General features: G+C 42.1%; 1 protein-coding gene across 1 annotated transcript; it reads left to right on the top strand.

Moving 5' to 3' along the window:
* Window positions 1-6,197: 6,197 nt before the first annotated feature.
* On the top strand, window positions 6,198-7,262 carry LOC129031598 (alkaline ceramidase 2-like). Its single transcript, XM_054478133.1, is given in 1 exon segment — window positions 6,198-7,262. A coding segment is annotated over 1 exon segment (1,065 nt).
* Window positions 7,263-20,929: the final 13,667 nt, after the last annotated feature.

The raw sequence follows: 20,929 nt of genomic DNA, 5'->3' as shown, positions 1-20,929 counted from the left end.
CATCCCTTGTCCCAATCCCTACCGAAGAGTGGGGCAAAAAAAAAAAAAAAAAAAAAAAAAATGTAACCAACAAGCCAGAGAAAGGAGTGAACACCAAAGGTGGGAAACAGGTTAGTTCCCCTGGGTACACACTCCAAGTACACCAATAGAGAGGTTAGGCACCATCAATGTGGACAATGTGCACAAATCGTTATTAATAATTAATGAGGGAAGCTGCCAAAACAGAAGGCTGGCAGACATAGGCTGTTGACATAAACTACATGAGAAACAAACTCCCATTTTTGTAGATTCACAGAGAGAAGAAAGATTGAGGTAAGGTGAGAAGGTAAGGTGAGCGATGCTATTAATTGACACACATATAGGGAAAAACAGTTGAAGTCATCTCATCCAGGAGCCAGAAGCTTGTTGGGGACATTTGGGTTACATATGTGAATCCTTTATTGAACTTATCACAGTGAGCAAATACCATATTCTTAATCATCTTTCTATCTGTAGTTCCCAGGACCATGCCTGGTACAGAGTAGGTCTCAATCAGTACTGGCTTAGAAATAGTATGGCAATCAGAAATAAATAAAAAAGTGGCTGGTGTGGTGGCTCACACCTGTAGTCCCAGCACTTTGGGAGGCCGAGGTGGGCAGATCACTTGAGGTCAGGAGTTTGAGACCAGCCTGGCAAACATGGCAAAACCCCATCTCTACTAAAAAATACAAAAAAAAAAAAAAAAAAATTAGCCAGGCATTGTGGTGCAGGCCTGTAATCCCAGCTACTTGGTAGGCTGAGGCAGGAGAATCGCTTGAACCCAGGAAGCGGAGATTGCAGTGAGCCAAGATGATGCCACTGCACTCCAGCCTGGGCAACAGAGTGAGACTCTGTTTCAAAAAAAACGAGAGAGCCGTTTCAAGATGGTCGAATAGGAACAGCTCCAGTCTGCAGCTCCCAGCGTGATCAGTGCAGAAGACGGGTGATTTCTGCATTTCCAACTGAGGTACCTGGTTCATCTCATTGGTTCTGGTTGGACAGTGGGTGCAGCCCACAGAGGGCGAGCCGAAGCAGGGTGGGATGTCACCTCACGTGGGAAGCATGAGGGGTCAGGGGATTTCCCTTTCCTAGCCAAGGGAAGTCGTGACAAACTGTACTTGGAAAAATGGGACACTCTCGCTCAAATACTGCACTTTTCCAACCATCTTAGAAAACGGCACACCAGGAGATTATATCCCACCCCTGGTTCAGTGGGTCCTACACCCACAAAGCCTTGCTCACTGCTAGCACAGCAATCTGAGATCGGCCTGCGAGGCAGCAGCCCAGCAGGGGGAGGGGCGTCTGCCATTGCTGAGGCTTGAGTAGGTAAACAAAGTGGCTGGGAAGCTCGAACTGGGCAGAGCCCACCACAGTGCAGCAAGGCTTGCTGCCTCTATAGGCTCCACCTCTGGGGGCAGGGCATAGCTGAACAAAAGGCAGAGAAACTTCTGCAGACTTAAACATCCCTGTCTGACAGCTCTGAAGAGAGCAGTGGTTCTCCCAGCTGGTGTTTGAGCTCTGAGAACAGACAGACTGCCTCCTCAAGTGGGTCCCTGACCCCCATGTAGCCTAACTGGGAGACACCTCCCAGTAGGGGCTGACTGACCCTCATACCGCCGTGTGCCCCTCTGTGACAAAGCTTCCAGAGGAAGGATCAGCCAGCAATATTTGCTGTTCTGCAATATTTGCTGTTCTACAGCCTCCACTGGTGATACCCAGGCAAACAGGGTCTGAAATCAATCTCCAGCAAACTCCAACAGACCTGCAGCCAAGGGACCTGACTGTTAGAAGGAAAAATAACAAACAGAAAGGGATAGCATCAACATCAACAAAAAGGACATCCACACCAAAACCCCATCTGTAGGTCACCAACATCAAAGACCAAAGGTAGATCAAACCACAAAGACAGGAGAAACCAGAACAGAAAAGCTGAAAATTCTAAAAACCAGAGCACCTCTTCTCCTTCAAAGGATCACAGCTCCTCACCAGCAACGGAACAAAGCTGGATGGAGAATGACTTTGACAAGTTGACAGAAGTAGGCTTCAGAAGGTCTGTAATAACAAACTTCTCCAAGCTAAAGGAGGATGTTTGAACCCATCACAAGGAAGCTAAAAACCTTGAAAAAAGATTAGACAATTGGCTAACTAGAATAAACAGTGCAGAGAAGACTTTAAATGACCTGATAGAGCTGAAAACCATGGCACAAGAACTACATGACACATGCCCAAGCTTCAATAGCTGATTCAATCAAGTGGAAGAAAGGGTATCAGTGATTGAAGATGAAATTAATGAAATAAAGCAAGAAGTTTAGAGAAAAAAGAGTAAAAAGAAATGAACAAAGCCTCCAAGAAATATACGACTATGTAAAAAGACCAAATCTACGTTTGATTGATGTACCTGAAAGTGACGAGGAGAATGAAACCAAGTTGGAAAACACTCTTCAGGATATTATCCAGGAGAACTTCCCCAACCTAGCAAGGCAGGCCAACATTCAAATTCAGGAAATACATAGAACACCACAAAGATACTCCCCAAGAAGAACAACCCCAAGACACATAATTGTCAGATTCACCAAGGTTGAAATGAAGGAAAAAATGTTAAGGGAAGCCAGAGAGAAAGGTCAGGTTACTCACAAAGGGAAGTGCATCAGACTAACAGCGGATCTCTCGGCAGAAACTCTACAAGCCAGAAGAGAGTGGGGTCAATATTCAACATTCTTAAAGAAAAGAATTTTTAACCCAGAATTTCATATCCAGCCAAACTAAGCTTCATAAGTGAAGGAGAAATAAAATCCTTTACAGACAAGCAAATGCTGAGAGATTTTTGTCACCACCAGGCCTGTCTTACAAGAGCTCCTGAAGGAAGCACTAAACATGGAAAGGAACAACTGTACCAGCCACTGCAAAAACATGCCAAATTGTAAAGACCATCCATACATACTAGGAAGAAACCGCATCGATTAATGGGCAAAATAACCAGCTAACATCATAATGACAGGATCAAATTCACACATAACAATATTAACCTTAAATATAAATGGGCTAAATGCTCCAATTAAAAGACACAGACTGGCAAATTGGATAAAAAGTCAAGACCCATCAGGATATGCTGTATTCAGGAGACACATCTCATGCGCAAAGACACACACAGGCTGAAAATAAAGGGATAGAGGAAGATCTACCAAGCAAATGGAGAACAAAAAAAGCAGGGGTTGCAATCCTAGTCTCTGATAAAACAGACTTTAAATCAACAAAGATCAAAAGAGACAAAGAAGGCCATTACATAACGGTAAAGGGATCAATTCAACAAGAAGAACTAACTATCCTAAATATATATGCACCCAATACAGGAGCACCCAGATTCATAAAGCAAGTCCTTAGAGACCTACAAAGAGACTTAGACTCCCACACAATAATAATGGGAGACTTTAACACCCCACTGTCAATATTGGACAGATCAACGAGACAGAAGGTTAACAAGGATACCCAGGACTTGAACTCAGCTCTGCACCAAGCGGACCTAATAGACATCTACAGAACTCTTCACCCCAAATCAACAGAATATACATTCTTCTCAGCACCACATCGCACTTATTCCAAAATTGACCACATAGTTGGAAGTAAAGCACTCCTCAGAAAATGGAAAAGAATAGAAATCACAACAAATCATCTCTCAGACCACAGTGCAATCAAATTCGAACTCAGGATTAAGAAACTCACTCAAAACAGCTCAACTACATGGAAACTGAATAACCTGCTCCTGAATGACTACTGGGTAAATAACGAAATGAAGGCAGAAATAAAGATGTTCTTTGAAACCAATGAGAAAAAAGACACAACGTACCAGAATCTCTGGGACACTTAAAGCAGTGTGTAGAGGGAAATTTATAGCACTAAATGCCCACAAGAGAAAGCAGGAAAGATCTAAAATCAATACCCTAGCACCACAATTAAAAGAACCAAAGAAACAAGAGCAAACAAATTCAAAAGCTAGCAGAAGGCAAGAAATAACTAAGATCAGAGCAGAACTGAAGGAGATAGAGACACAAAAAAACCTTCAAAAACTCAAAGAATCCAGGAGCTGGTTTTTTGCAAAGATCAACAGAATTGTTAGACCACTAGCAAGACTAATAAAGAAGAAAAGAGGGAAGAATCAAATAGACACGATAAAAATGATAAAGGGGATATTACCATCGATCCCACGGAAATACAAACTACCATCAGAGAATACTATAAACATGTCTACGCAAATAAACTAGAAAATCTAGAAGAAATGGATGAATTCCTGGACACATACACTCTCCCAAGACTAAAGCAGGAAGAAGTGGAATTTCTGAATAGACCAATAACAGGCTCTGAAATTGAGCCAATAATTAATAGCCCGCCAACCAAAAAAAGTCCAAGACCAGACGGATTCACAGCCCAATTCTACCAGAGGTACAAAGAGAAGCTGGTACCATTCCTTCTGAAACTATTCCAATGAAGAGAAAAAGAGGGACTCTTCCCTAACTCATTTTATGAGGCCAGCATCATCCTGATACCAAAGCCTGGAAGAGACACAACAAAAAAAGAGAATTTTAGACCAATATCCCTGAGGAAGATCAATGCAAAAATCCTCAATAAAATACTGGCAAACCGAATCCAGCAGCACATCAGAAAGCTTATCCACCATGATCAAGTGGGCTTCATCCCTGGGATGCAAGTCTGGTTCAACATACACAAATCAATAAATGTTAATCCTTCACATAAACAGAACCAATGACAGAAACCACATGATTATCTCAATAGATGCAGAAAAAGCCTTCAACAAAATTCAACAGCTCTTCATGCTAAAAACTCTCAATAAACTAGGTATTGATGGAACATATCTCAAAATAATAAGAGCTATTTATGACAAACCCACAGCCAATATCATACTGAATGGGCAAAAACCGGAAGCATTCCCTTTGAAAACTGGCACAAGACAAGGATGCCCTCTCTCACCACTCCTATTCAACACAGAGTTGGAAGTTCTGGCCAGGGCAATCAGGAAAGAGAAATAAATAAAGGGTATTGAATTAGGAAAAGAGGAAGTCAAAGGGTTCTTGTTTGCAGACGACATGATGGTATATCTAGAAAACCCCATTGTCTCAGCCCAAAATCTCCTTAAGCTAATAAGCAACTTCAGCAAAGTCTCAGGATACAAAATCAATGTGCAAAAATCACAAGCATTCTTATACACCAATAACAGACAGAGAGCCAAATCATGAGTGAACTCCCATTCACAATTGCTTCAAAGAGAATAAAATACCTAGGAATCCAACTTACAAGGGACGTGAAGGACCTCTTCAAGCAGAACTACAAACTACTGCTCAATGAAATAAAAGAGGACACAAACAAATGGAAGAACATTCCATGCTCACGCATAGGAAGAATCAATATCATGAAAATGGCCATACTGCCCAAGGTAATTTATAGATTCAATGCCATCCCCATCAAGCTACCAATGACTTTCTTCACAGAATTGAAAAAAACTACTTTAAAGTTCATATGGAACCAAAAAAGAGCCCACATTGGAAAGACAATGCTAAGCAAAAAGAACAAAGCTGGAGGTATCATGCTACCTGACTTCAAACTATACTACAAGGCTACAATAACCAAAACAGCATGGTACTGGTACCAAAACAGAGATGTAGACCAATGGAACAGAACAGAGGCCTCAGAAATAACACCACACATCTACAACCATCTGATTTTTCACAAACCTGACACACACAAGCAATTCCCTATTTAATAAGTGGTGCTGGCAAAACTGGCTAGCCATATGCAGAAAGCTGAAACTGGATCCCTTCCTTACACCTAATACAAAAATTAATTCAAGATGGATTAAAGACTTAAATGTTAGACCTAAAACCATAAAAACCCCAGAAGAAAACCTAGGCAATACCATTCAGGACATAGGCATGGGCAAGGACTTCATGACTAAAACACCAAAAGCAATGGCAACAAGAGCCAAAATAGACAAATGGCGGGGGAGGCGGGGCAGAGCGCGGGAGGCCGGTTGGGAGGCGCACATCCAGCAGCTACTGGGTACTTCATAAAGCCGCTCTCGCCACTGGCTGTCACGGCGTTTTGCCTCCGCAGCAGCTCTGGGCTCTTCTCAGCTGCGGGAGCAGCTGCTCCAATGCCCCAGAGTGGCCATGGGCGCCCTGCAGTGGTGGGACCAGCTGCAGGCTGGCAGCTCGGAGGTGGACTGGTGCAAGGACAACTACACCATTGTGCCTGCTATCGCCGAGTTCTACAACACGACCAGCAATGTCTTATTTTTCATTTTACCGCCCATCTGCATGTGCTTGTTTCGTCAGTATGCAACATGCTTCAACAGCGGCATCTACTTAATCTGGACTCTTTTGGTTGTAGTGGGAATTGGATCCGTCTACTTCCATGCAACCCTTAGTTTCCTGGGTCAGATGCTTGATGAACTTGCAGTCCTTTGGGTTCTGATGTGTGCTTTGGCCATGTGGTTCCCCAGAAGGTATCTACCAAAGATCTTTCGGAATGACTGGGGTAGGTTCAAGGTGGTGGTCCGTGTCCTGTCTGCGGTTACGACGTGCCTGGCATTTGTCAAGCCTGCCATCAACAACATCTCTCTGATGACCCTGGGAGTTCCTTGCACTGCACTGCTCATCGCAGAGCTAAAGAGGTGTGACAACATGCGTGTGTTTAAGCTGGGCCTCTTCTCAGGCCCCTGGTGGACCCTGGCCCTGTTCTGCTGGATCAGTGACCGAGCTTTCTGCGAGCTGCTGTCATCCTTCAACTTCCCCTACCTGCACTGCATGTGGCACATCCGCATCTGACTTGCTGCCTACCTGGGCTGTGTATGCTTTGCCTACTTTGATGCTGCCTCAGAGATTCCTGAGCAAGGCCCTGTCATCAAGTTCTGGCCCAGCGAGAAATGGGCCTTCATTGGTGTCCCCTATGTGTCCCTCCTGTGTGCCAACAAGAAATCATCAGTCAAGATCACACGATGGCAAGATGGTGGCTGGCTTCTCTGCTTATCGCACCTCGTGCAGTGGGCTTCCTTTGCTAGGAAGACAGCCAAGGGAGTTCGAATAGTTGGGGTGTGGGCTATCTTTTCAAAAATCTATTTGCTGGGGCTCTTAATTTCTTTAGTGTTCTTTGTATGTAGGGATTTAAACTTTGTCATATGGTATAAATATTCCCTGCCCCGCCTGCAGTTTCCCATTTGTCTTTCAGTATGTTAATATTTTTGTGCCACACTGGTTTTAAACTTTCATGTTGTCACATCTGTTAATCTTTTCTTTAGGATTTCTGGATTTTCTGTAATTTTTAAAAAGATCCCCTCCTCCTCACTAATGTGTCTGTGGACCACCTGGATTCCACTGTGCAAGGGGAAAAGTGTCTATTCCTTTCCCAAAGACGGAAAATGGAGGGCTTAGGGACACTAGATGAATCTTCTCAGCATCACTTCCAGATGCAGTGACTTGTTGGGCTGCGTCCTTAATGGCCATGGCAGAGCAGTCCCTTGGGGGATCCAGCCCTGTACAATGCATCTCTTCCTGGAGAAAGCTGGCCTGCTCCAGACCCCACCATTCCCAGGCACCCTTGGAGTGGACTCTACTGATGACAGACAGACCCTCTGACAGACAAGACCCTCTGACTCTATGATGGAAGATGCCAGAGATTTTCCTTTGGGGTAATTGTCCTTAAACAAAACCAAACAGATGAAACACACACAGGACTTGTGGCTAAAAAGGCTAGTTTTTCACTTGCATTTCTCAACTAACCCAGGTTTTACATGCATCTGTGAATCCTTTTATTACTACCTCTGTGGAGAGATGGAGAGACTTCAGATAAACGTGAAGCCAATGAGTAAAACCCCCTCTGCCAAAACCTACACTCCACTTTAGGCCATTCTTGAAGATGAGCACAGTTTTTAAATACTGACATCACTTGTGCTTCCCCCTCCCACCCCAGCTCAGCAGCCTCAAATCCACAGAGAAGAAGAATTATGGTGTGAACATTCCCACAGACCCACCATCTTTCTACTTGACCTCCATAAGTTCATCAAAGGGCTCCTCACAATTTTGGTGGGGGTTCTGGTTCAAAATTTGGAGCAAACATGAAGTTTTTGGAAACTTTTTCTCATTTGAAGCCTCCAGTATGCTGCACTATTCTGGAAATTACCTTCAAGAGTCTCACTTCTTGTTTCCATTGTGTTTTCTGTGGGCATCATGCTCTTCACTCTTGCAGTAGAAGGTGCTTTCTGGGTTTCCCAGAGTATCCAACGGCTCACTTTTCTCAAGTGCTGGCAGTAACTATGCACTCACGGGCTGGTTTGGGTCACTGGTGCAGCAGCGCAAATCTGTTGCCTTCTGAATTTTTCTCACCTAATGTGACACTGGCTACAATGAATCTTCTCTTCATCGGGCTGAATGAAAGATTCAAGAACTGTCTTCAAGGTGCATGGTGGGAATTATCAAACTCAGGGATACTCATTTTAACTCAGGCGTGTCCTGCTTTGTAACATTCCATTGTTGGGAGAGGGCAGGACAGGTGTGTTCTTGCGTGGGCAGGAGTCATGTCACTGTCCTACATATGTAAGAGTTGGGAAGGTGACAATTTTTGACACATCCAGGAACTCTTACTCTAGTTAGAATTTGTACAAGATCCAAGGTGAAAACCCCAATAAGCAACTGAATTTAGAGTTTAAAAATGAATGACTTTATGCTACCTCTGTGGTTATCAAATTATATAGGTTGTTCAGGAGCAGAACCCTGTTTGTAGTAAGAAATCTTTGTGGAACCCCAGTGTGTGAAATAAATTGTATGTTATTAACTTAAAAAAAAAATAGACAAATGGGATCTAACTAAACTAAAGAGCTACTGCACAGCAAAAGAAACTACCATCAGATTGAACAGGCAACCTACAGACTGGGAGAAAATTTTTGCAATCTACCCATCTGACAAAGGGCTAATACCCAGAATCTACAAAGAACTTAAACAAATTTACAAGAAAAAATCAAACAACCCCATCAAAAAGTGGGCAAAGGATATGAAGAGACACTTCTCAAAAGAAGGCATTTATGCAGCCAACAGACATATGAAAAAGAGCTTATCATCACTGGTCATTAGAGAAATGCAAATCAAAACCACAATGTGATACCATCTCATGCCAGTTAGAATGGCAATCATTAAAAAGTCAGGAAACAACAGATGCTGGAGAGGATGTGGAGAAGTAGGAATGCTTTTACACTGTTGGTGGGAGTGTAAATTAGTTCAACCATTGTGGAAGACAGTGTGGCAATTCCTCAAGGATCTAGAACTAGAAATACCATTTGACCCAGCCATCCCATTACTGGGTATATACTGAAAGGATTATAAATCATGCTACTATAAAAACACATGCACATGTATGTTTATTGTGGCACTATTCACAATAGCAAAGACTTGGAACCAACCCAAATGTCCATCAGTGATAGACTGGATTAAGAAAATGTGGCACATCCTACAGCTCCCAGCGTGAGCGACGCAGAAGACGGGTGATTTCTGCATTTCCATCTGAGGTACCAGGTTCATCTCACTAGGGAGTGCCAGCCAGTGGGCGCAGGTCAGTGGGCGTGTGCACCGTGCGTGAGCCGAAGAAGGGCGAGTCATTGCCTCACTCGGGAAGTGCAAGGGGTCAGGGAGTTCCCTTTCCTGGTCAAAGAAAGGGGTGACAGATGGCACCTGGAAAATCGGGACACTCCCACCCGAATACTGCTCTTTTCCGATGGGCTTAAAAAACGGTGCACCAGGAGATTATATCCCGCACCTGGCTCAGAGGGTCCTACGCCCACGGAGTCTCGCTGATTGCTAGCACAGCAGTCTGAGATCAAACTGCAAGGCGGCAGCGAGGCTGGGGGAGGGGCGCCCGCCATTGCCCAGGCTCGCTTAGGTAAACAAAGCAGCTGGGAAGCTCGAACTGCGTGGAGCCCACCACAGCCCAAGGAGGCCTGCCTGCCTCTGTAGGCTCCACCTCTGGTGGCAGGGCACAGACAAACAAAAAGACAGCAGTAACCTCTGCAGACTTAAATGTCCCTGTGTGACAGCTTTGAAGAGAGCAGTGGTTCTCCCAGAACACAGCTGGAGATCTGAGAACGGGCAGACTGCCTCCTCAAGTGGGTCCCTGACCCCTGACCCCCGAGCAGCCTAACTGGGAGGCACCCCCCAGCAGGGGCAGACTGACACCTCACACAGCCGGCCGGGTACTCCAACAGACCTGCAGCTGAGGGTCCTCTCTGTTAGAAGGAAAACTAAAAAACAAAAAGGACATCCATGCCAAAAACCCATCTGTACATCACCATCATCAAAGGGCAAAAGTAGATAAAACCACAAAGATGGGGAAAAAACAGAGCAGAAAAACTGGAAAAAAGCAGAGCGCCTCTCCTCCTCCAAAGGAATGCAGTTCCTCACCAGCAACGGAACAAAGCTGGATGGAGAATGACTTTGCCGAGCTGAGAGAAGAAGGCTTCAGACGATCAAATTACTCCGAGCTACAGGAGGATATTCAAACCAAAGGCAAAGAAGTTGAAAACTTTGAAAAAAATTTAGAAGAATGTATAACTAGAATAACCAATACAGAGAAGTGCTTAAAGGAGCTGATGGAGCTGAAAACCAAGGCTCGAGAACTACGTGAAGAATGCAGAAGCCTCAGAAGCCGATGCGATCAAATGGAAGAAAGGGTATCAGCCATGGAAGATGAAGTGAATGAAATGCAGCGAGAAGGGAAGTTTAGAGAAAAAAGAATAAAAAGAAACGAACAAGGCCTCCAAGAAATATGGGACTATGTGAAAAGATCAAATCTACGTCTGATTGGTGTACCTGAAAGTGACGGGGAGAATGGAAACAAGTTGGAAAACACTCTGCAGGATATTATCCAGGAGAACTTCCCCAATCTAGCAAGGCAGGCCAACATTCAGATTCAGGAAATACAGAGAACGCCACAAAGATACTCCTGGAGAAGAGCAACTCCAAGACACATAATTGTCAGATTCACCGAAGTTGAAATGAAGGAAAAAATGTTAAGGGCAGCCAGAGAGAAAGCTCGTGTTACCCTCAAAGGGAAGCCCATCAGACTAACAGCAGATCTCTCGGCAGAAACTCTACAAGCCAGAAGAGAGTGGGGTCAATATTCAACATTCTTAAAGAAAAGAATTTTCAACCCAGAATTTCATAGCCAGCCAAAATAAGCTTCATAAGTGAAGGAGAAATAAAATACTTTACAGACAAGCAAATGCTGACAGATTTTGTCACCACCAGGCCTGCCCTAAAAGAGCTCCTGAAGGAAGCACTAAACATGGAAAGGCACAACCGGTACCAGCCACTGCAAAATCATGCCAAAATGTAAAGACCATCGAAACTAGGAAGAGACTGCATCAACTAACGAGCAAAATAACCAGCTAACATCATAATGACAGATCAAATTCACACATAACAATATTAACTTTAAATGTAAATGGACTAAATGCTCCAATTAAAAGACACAGACTGGCAAATTGGATAAAGAGTCAAGACCCATCAGTGTGCTATATTCAGGAAACCCATCTCACGTGCAGAGACACACATAGGCTCAAAATAAAAGGATGGAGGAAGATCCACCAAGCAAATGGAAAGCAAAAAAAGGCAGGGGTTGCAATCCTAGTCTCTGATAAAATAGACTTTAAACCAACAAAGATCAAAAGAGACAAAGAAGGCCATTACATAATGGTAAAGGGATCAATTCAACAAGAAGAGCTAACTATCCTAAATATATATGCACCCAATACAGGAGCACCCAGATTCATAAAGCAAGTCCTGAGTGACCTACACAGAGACTTAGACTCCCACACATTAATAATGGGAGACTTTAACACCCCACTGTCAACATTAGACAGATCAACGAGACAGAAAGTCAACAAGGATACCCAGGACTTGAACTCAGCTCTGCACCAAGCGGACCTAATAGACATCTACAGAACTCTCCACCCCAAATCAACAGAATATACATTCTTTTCAGCACCACACCACACCTATTCCAAAATTGACCACATACTTGGAAGTCAAGCTCTCCTCAGCAAATGTAAAAGAACAGAAATTATAACAAACTATCTCTCAGATCACAGTGCAATCAAGCTAGAACTCAGGATTAAGAATCTCACTCAAAACCGCTCAACTACGTGGAAACTGAACAACCTGCTCCTGAATGACTACTTGGTACATAACGAAATGAAGGCAGAAATAAAGATGTTCTTTGAAACCAACGAGAACCAAGACACAATATACCAGAATCTCTGGGATGCATTCAAAGCAGTGTGTAGAGGGAAATTTATAGCACTAAATGCCCACAAGAGAAAGCAGGAAAGATCCAAAATTGACACCCTAACATCACAATTAAAAGGAAGAGCAAACACATTCAAAAGCTAGCAGAAGGCAACAAATAACTAAAAGCAGAGCAGAACTGAAGGAGATAGAGACACAAAAAACCCTTCAAAAAATTAATGAATCCAGGAGCTGGTTTTTTGAAAGGATCAACAAAATTGATAGACCGCTAGCAAGACTAATAAAGAAAAAAAGAGAGAAGAATCAAATAGATGCAATAAAAAATGATAAAGGGGATACCACCACCGATCCCACAGAAATACAAACTACCATCAGAGAATATTACAAACACCTCTATGCAAATAAACTAGAAAATCTAGAAGAAATGGATAAATTCCTCGACACATACACTCTCCCAAGACTAAACCAGGAAGAAGTTGAATCTCTGAATAGACCAATAACAGGAGCTAAAATTGTGGCAATAATCAATAGCTTACCAACCAAAAAGAGTCCAGGACCAGATGGATTCACAGCCGAATTCTACCAGAGGTACAAAGAGGAACTGGTACCATTCCTTCTGAAACTATTCCAATCAATAGAAAAGGAGGGAATCCTCCCTAACTCATTTTATGAGGCCAGCATCATCCTAATACCAAAGCCGGGCAGAGACACAACCAAAAAAGAGAATTTTAGACCAATATCCTTGATGAACATTGACGCAAAAATCCTCAATAAAATACTGGCAAACCGAACCCAGCAGCACATCAAAAAGCTTATCCACCATGATCAAGTGGGCTTCATCCCTGGGATGCAAGGCTGGTTCAATATATGCAAATCAATAAATGTAATCCAGCATATAAACAGAACCAAAGACAAAAACCACATGATTATCTCAATAGATGCAGAAAACGCCTTTGACAAAATTCAACAACCCTTCATGCTAAAAATTAGGTATTGATGGGACGTATCTCAAAATAATAAGAGCTATCTATGACAAACCCGCAGCCAATATCATACTGAATGGGCAAAAACTGGAAGCATTCCCTTTGAAAACTGGCACAAGACAGGGATGCCCTCTCTCACCACTCCTATTCAACATAGTGTTGGAAGTTCTGGCCAGGGCAATTAGGCAGGAGAAGGAAATAATGGGTATTCAATTAGGAAAAGAGGAAGTCAAATTGTCCCTGTTTGCAGACGACATGATGGTATATCTAGAAAACCCCATTGTCTCAGCCCAAAATCTCCTTAAGCTAATAAGCAACTTCAGCAAAGTCTCAGGATACAAAACCAATGTACAAAAATCACAAGCATTCTTATACATCAATAACAGACAAACAGAGAGCCAAATCATGAGTGAACTCCCATTCACAATTGCTTCAAAGAGAATAAAATACCTAGGAATCCAACTTACAAGGGACGTGAAGGACCTCTTCAAGGAGAACTACAAACCACTGCTCAAGGAAATAAAAGAGGATACAAACAAATGGAAGAACATTCCATGCTCATGGGTAGGAAGAATCAATATCGTGAAAATGGCCATACTGCCCAAGGTAATTTATAGATTCAATGCCATCCCCATCAAGCTACCAATGACTTTCTTCACAGAATTGGAAAAAACTACTTTAAAGTTCATATGGAACCAAAAAAGAGCCTGCATCGCCAAGTCAATCCTAAGCCAGAAGAACAAAGCTGGAGGCATCACACTACCTGACTTCAAACTATACTACAAGGCTACAGTAACTAAAACAGCATGGTACTGGTACCAAAACAGAGATATAGATCAATGGAACAGAACAGAGCCCTCAGAAATAACGCCGCGTATCTACAACTATCTGATCTTTGACAAACCTGACAAAAACAAGCAATGGGGAAAGGATTCCCTATTTAATAAATGGTGCTGGGAAAACTGGCTAGCCATATGTAGAAAGCTGAAACTGGATCCCTTCCTTACACCTTATACAAAAATCAATTCAAGATGGATTAAAGACTTAAACGTTAGACCTAAAACCATAAAAACCCTAGAAGAAAACCTAGGCAATACCATTCAGGACATAGGCATGGGCAAGGACTTCATGTCTAAAACACCAAAAGCAATGGCAACAAAAGCCAAAATTGACAAATGGGATCTAATTAAACTCAAGAGCTTCTGCACAGCAAAAGAAACTACCATCAGAGTGAACAGGCAACCTACAAAATGGGAGAAAATTTTCGCAACCTACTCATCTGACAAAGGGCTGATATCCAGAATCTACAATGAACTCCAACAAATTTACAAGAAAAAAACAAACAACCCCATCAAAAAGTAGGCGAAGGACATGAACCGACACTTCTCAAAAGAAGACATTTATGCAGCCAAAAAACACATGAAAAAATGCTCATCATCACTGGCCATCAGAGAAATGCAAATCAAAACCACAATGAGATACCATCTCACACCAGTTAGAATGGCAATCATTAAAAAATCAGCAAACAACCGGCACTGGAGAGGATGTGGAGAAATAGAAACACTTTTACACTGTTGGTGGGACTGTAAACTAGTTCAACCCTTGTGGAAGTCAGTGTGGCGATTCCTCAGGGATCTAGAACTAGAAATACCATTTGACCCAGCCATCCCATTACTGGGTATATAACCAAAGGATTATAAATCATGCTGCTATAAAGACACATGCACACGTATGTTTATTGCGGCATTATTCACAATAGCAAAGACTTGGAACCAACCCAAATGTCCAAAAATGATAGACTGGATTAAGAAAATGTGGCACATATACACCATGGAATACTATGCAGCCATAAAAAATGATGAGTTCATGTCCTTTGTAGGGACATGGATGAAATTGGAAATCATCATTCTCAGTAAACTATCGCAAGAACAAAAAACCAAACACCGCATATTCTCACTCGTAGATGGGAAGTGAACAATGAGAACACATGGACACAGGAAGGGGAACATCACACTCTGGGGACTGTTGTGGGGTGGGGGGAGGGAGGAGGGATAGCATTGGGAGATATACCTAAAGTATAATAATAATAAATTTAAAAAAAAAAAGAAAATGTGGCACATATACACCATGGAACACTATGCAACCATAAAAAAGGATGAGTTCATGTCATTTTTAGGGACTTGGATGAAGCTGGAAACCATCATTCTGAGCAAACTATCACAAGGACAGAAAACCAAACACTGCATGTTCTCACTCACAGGTGGGAATTGAACAATGAGAACACTAGGGCACAAGGAGGGGAATGTCACACACTGGGGCCTGTCCTGGGGTGGGAGGCTGGGGGAGGGATAGCATTAGGAGAAATACCCAACGTGAATGATGAGTTAATGGGTGCAGCACACCAACATGGCACATGTATACATATGTAACAAACCTGCACGTTGTGCACATGTACCCTAGAACTTAAAGTATAATAATAAAAAAAAGAAAGAAAGAAATGAAAAAGTTATAACGACCTGAACTGAACTGGAGTCAAATATGCATTATGGATTCATCTGTTATTATTTGGAATGGCCCTTTGTGTTTAAGTCAAACTACGATTGCCGTATGTCAGGTGGAAAAGTCACTAGTAAATACTAAGAGTAAAATATGAGTCATCCCAATTGACATTGGCTATAACTCAACCAAAGTGGGGGATGTCCAGAAATACAGTCAATCGGCGATGGGAGAGAGGTGTGATAATGAGTCTTTTTACTATTATAGGAATCCATTTGTCTCATCAATCACCTTCCATGTGCAGAAAGCTAAGGGGAATAATACCATCTTAAGAAAGTGACAGATCAAGACAGTTACTGAGAACCAGTTTACACGGTATAGAAAGGTCCTGTTAATTATGTTACTTCTCCTGATACCTTCCTTAATAAACACCCTGAGGTTACTAGGATAATATGAGGAAGTCGGAGCCTAGTCTGACTAATGGATACTCAGGAAACTTTATTGATTTCATGATACCAAGCTCCAGGACTCAACTTTGATAAAGGTTATATGAAGTATTAGATTGGTGCAAAAGTAGTTGCAGTTTTTGCCATTACTTTTAACGGAAAAAAAAAACAACGCAATTACTTTTGTAGCAACCTAGTATGTCCCTGCCCGTGGCACAGTACTTTTCACAATTCCTGCCCAGTTCAGTTTCTCCCTCCTATTGTTACCAGACCCCACCACTTACCCAAGTTAGCCTTTGGGTCGGGGGTTTCCTTAGTATTGTCGCTTCCTGGTCACCAGAAAGATGTTGCCAGACCCCATGGGTTGGTATGGACATGAAGCAACAATACTAAGGAAACTCCCGACCCAAAGGCTAACTTGGGTGAGTGGTGGGGTCCAGTAACCTCTTTCTGGTGAACCACTGAAGGGACTAGAGTGCGGAAATCCCCGACCCAAAGGCTAACTTTGGATAAGTGGAGTGGGGTCTGGTAACGTGTTTACGGCGAACCATGTTAGGGATGATACTGAAGGAAACCCCCAACCCCCACCCCCACCCCCACCAAAGGAAATAGACTGCAGCACTGATTGGCAGATTTGGGGTAAGTGGTGGGGTACCCGGGTAAATGATGGGATTGGGTTAGAGGCCCAGTTTAGGACCATGTTTAGCATATCATCAAGAAATAACCATAAAAATGGGCAACCAGGGCCGGGCGCAGCGGCTCACGCCTATAATCCCAGCACTTTGGGAGGCCGAGGTGGGTGGATCACAAGGTCAGGAGATTGAGACCATCCTGGCTAACACGGTAAAACCCCGTCTCTACTAAAAAAAAAAAAAAAAAAAAAAAAAAAATTAGCCAGGCGTGGTGGCACATGCCTGTAGTCCCAGCTACTTGGGAGGCTGAGGCAGGAGAATGGGGTGAACCCGAGAGGCAGAGTTTCCAGTGAGCCGAGATTGAGATCGAGCCACTGCACTCCAGCTTGGACAACAGAGTGAGACTCCGTCTCAAAAAAAAAAAAAAAAAAGGGGGGGGGGCAACTAGCAGCCCTCGGGGCTGCTCTGTCTATGGAATAGCTATTCTTTTATTCCTTTGCTTTCTTTGCTTTCCCAATAAACTTGCTTTCACTTTACTCTATCAACTTGCCCTGAATTCTTTCTTGCGTGAAATCCAAGAACCCTCTATTGGGGTCTGCATCCAGACCCCTTTCCAGTAACACTGTCATCATTCAAACCACACCCAGTAATAATTAGAAAGACTATTGTCAGGAGAGACTGCAAATATAATTTCCTTCAATTCAGTTTGGGTTTTTTTTTTTGCACGGGGGGTAGGTGTTCAGGGAACACACCTTTTTTTTCCAGTTATACTGAGGTATAACTGACAAATAAAAATTATATATATACATATATTTACAGTACATGCGATGTTTTGATATGTGTCTAATTGTGAAATGACTACCACAATCAAGCTAATTAACATGCTCATCACTTCTCATATATTTTTTGTTTGTAGTGAGAACATTTAATTAAGATCTACTCCTAAACAAACTTCAAGTATAAAATAACGGTATTTTTAACTGTAGTCACCTAGTCACCATGCTGTGTATTAGACGTATGGAACTTATTTTCCTTCAGTTTAGTTTTGTTCATCTTGTGGAGTCTTATCCATTGTTTTCTTTTGGGAGGCTCTTGTACCTACCCATTAGCTGTGGAGAAACTCCCAGACAGGTCTATATCCTCGCACAGCCTGAATCATATTGCATCTCCAACATCCAATAAATACTAACTTTACATGAATCCTAAGGACACTATTTAACTATACACCAAATATTTTTTTAAAAAAACTATAAAGAGCATATCTTGGTGTTGGCCACTAAAATCCATTTTACCTTCTTCTGGTAAGTGAACTTTTTTCAGAACTCGTCTTTCACCTACTTTCAATATGTGAGCTTCAGAAAAGTTGAGCCCACAGCATGGTCCAGGGGTGGGCATATAACCTGGGCTTAGCTAGTTGGAACCACACTGGCCACGGTAATTGGTCCATTGATGGGTCTATTATTCACTTAAGCTCACTGAAGCTAATTCTACACATTTGCTAGAGCAACTGAGAGAGGGGCTTCCTTCCCATCTTCCCACCATAAGAGGGAGTTTGCCTGAGAAAAAAAGCCAATATAGAAGAAAGCAAAGCTGATAGCTGAAGAAAGAGAGCTTGGTAACATCTACTCTTCAACTTTCCAGGTAGGTGAATCAAGAAATTCTCCCTCATACTTAAAATATATTTGAGTTGGGTTTTCTATGATTAAAACTGAAAGTTTTCTGACATAAAGACATTTAAAAAATTTTAAGACACGGAGGAATGTCAATGTCGCTATGGATTAGTCTAAAATATAAAAGGGATATGGGGACCCACTTGGAATCCCACAGTTGGTATGAAAATTATTTTAAGCTGAAGATATTTGAGATTTAACAGACATGGAAAGAAGACTTCTAGGAGCTTCCCTTACATGACTAAAAGCAGCAACTTGTGGGAAAAGAGGCTTCCATATACTCCTTCTTTAGAGCAAGTCTACTCCCAAGAAGAAAACTGAGGGTACATCTACCATAAATCTCCTCTCTGGAGGAGTTTCAGGCCATGAAGTAGACAAAAAGACTGAGAGTTCCTGCATAAACAAATGTGATCATAAACTTTCTTATCTCCTACTTGTTCTCCTAAAACTCATTTTTCTTTCCTAAAGAAATCTATTTGTTCTTCCCATGGAAGTCTTTTCTACCACCTCCCTTTTTCCTACAGGGGTAGGTATATAAACTTCAATTATTTATCAAGCTAGCTACTTCTTTTGTTAGTTCTATATGCCTATGAATAACAAGCCTTTTCCTCTTATTTGTCTGTCTTTTGTCAGTTTAATTTGCAGGCTCCCCGTTATTAAACACAAGAGGGTAGAGGAAAAGTCTTTTCCTCCCGACAAAAACAAAAGGAAGAGGATAAATGCTGAGGTATTCATGAGCTGCCAACTCTGGGTACCCAGTTCCCAATTCCACCTGCATAGCTGCCTTTAATCAGGGTAATGGACAATAAGCAGACCAAGTCAAGGAAACATGCCATTAAAAAAAAAAAAAGAGTAGTAATTTTTACATTAAAAAAATCTGGCCAGGCATGATGGCTCGCATCTGTAATCCCAGCACTTTGGGAGGCCAAGGTGGGTGGATTGCTTGAGACCAAGAGTTCCAGATCAGCCTGAGCAACATAGTGAGACTCCATCGCTACAAAAAAATGCAAAAATTAGCCAGGTGTGGTGGCACATGCCTGTAGTCCCAGCTACTCAGGAGGCTGAGGCAGGAGGATCTCTTGAGCCCAGGAAGCAGAGGTTGCAGTGAGCCATGTTTGCACCACTGCACTCTAGCCTGGGCGATAGAGGGAGACCTTGTCTAAAAAAAAAAAAAAAAAAAAAAAAATTAATGATTTTCAAGTACTTAATGGATATTTACTTAAACAATTTCTTAAGTTGACATTTCACCACTTTGTGAACTCCAAAGAATGCGTTATCTGAAAGTACACTAAGGCATCTATCATTCCTCAGGAAGTGGCCATCATTTGATTCCTAACTGGTCTACCATTTATATGTTTTGCTGACTCATGGTTCTACCTGAGGCTGAGGTCTTCCAAACTGGCTACCGGGCACTTCAGTCTAAAATCTCAGAAAAAAACTGATCATCCCCATTCCCTGATCACTCCCAATCTCCCAACATCCATAACCCCTAGTGATTATCTGATCTGTAAATTTCCTTGTATTTGAATGCCGAATCTGTCCCAGAAATACTTCCAAGCCATGGAACATTCTATGACCAGTTGGAATTAAAGTTATGCTAACAAAGATCTTGGCACCTTCTCTTGCAGGTTGTAAAGTTGTATGCAATAGTCCTTCCTTGATCTCTAAGGTCTACTCTATCTTTATTTCCATAGTAGATATTTTTAATCCCTAGAAATAACAAAATAAAATAATGTTTGTAAATTGATGCCAAATTTTAAAAAAAGTTATCTATAAATGCTTGGTCCAAAAATAAATAAAGTATTAGTAAAATTTCCCTATATGTACCCTTTGGATAATTTTCTACATCCTCCTGGGGTTCTGAAAGGCTTCATCACAATTCCCCAGGAGGGGACATCTTCTGGGCTGCTCTCTCTGGTTTTACTTTTGTCTCTTTTTTCCACTCTCTTTCCCCATTTTTTTCTTGTTCAATGTCTTTATCTCTAGATTCTGTTCTTTGTTTGCCAAATTAATTTGTAGATGAATTCTTATGTGACACAATTGCATTTTAATGTGGATATTCTAAAGAAAACATCTTAATCTACATGAATTGGAATTTCAGGCAAGATGGAAAGTGACAGAGATGCAATTTGGGGACAGAGATGCCATTCAAGTGCCTGCTCCTCAAATCATATCTAGAAGTATGTGTATATTCCACTGGCCCCACCTTTGCCCATCAGGTAGCATTATTGATTAAGATCTAGCAGGAGAAGCAGCAGCCTCAAGAGAATTGAAGCATCCACCTTCCTTGTAGAATTCATCTTTTTCTGACCACGCTTAGAACAATCATTTTGTAGATTTTTTTAAAATTCTTGCTTTCAAGTTGCATCAGAAAGACTATTATGT

The sequence above is a fragment of the Pongo pygmaeus genome, chromosome 11 (genome assembly GCF_028885625.2).
Source record: "Pongo pygmaeus isolate AG05252 chromosome 11, NHGRI_mPonPyg2-v2.0_pri, whole genome shotgun sequence".
Lineage (NCBI taxonomy): Eukaryota > Metazoa > Chordata > Mammalia > Primates > Hominidae > Pongo > Pongo pygmaeus.
Note: the sequence above shows the minus strand (reverse complement) of the source record. Positions and strands in the feature narration are given on the sequence as shown.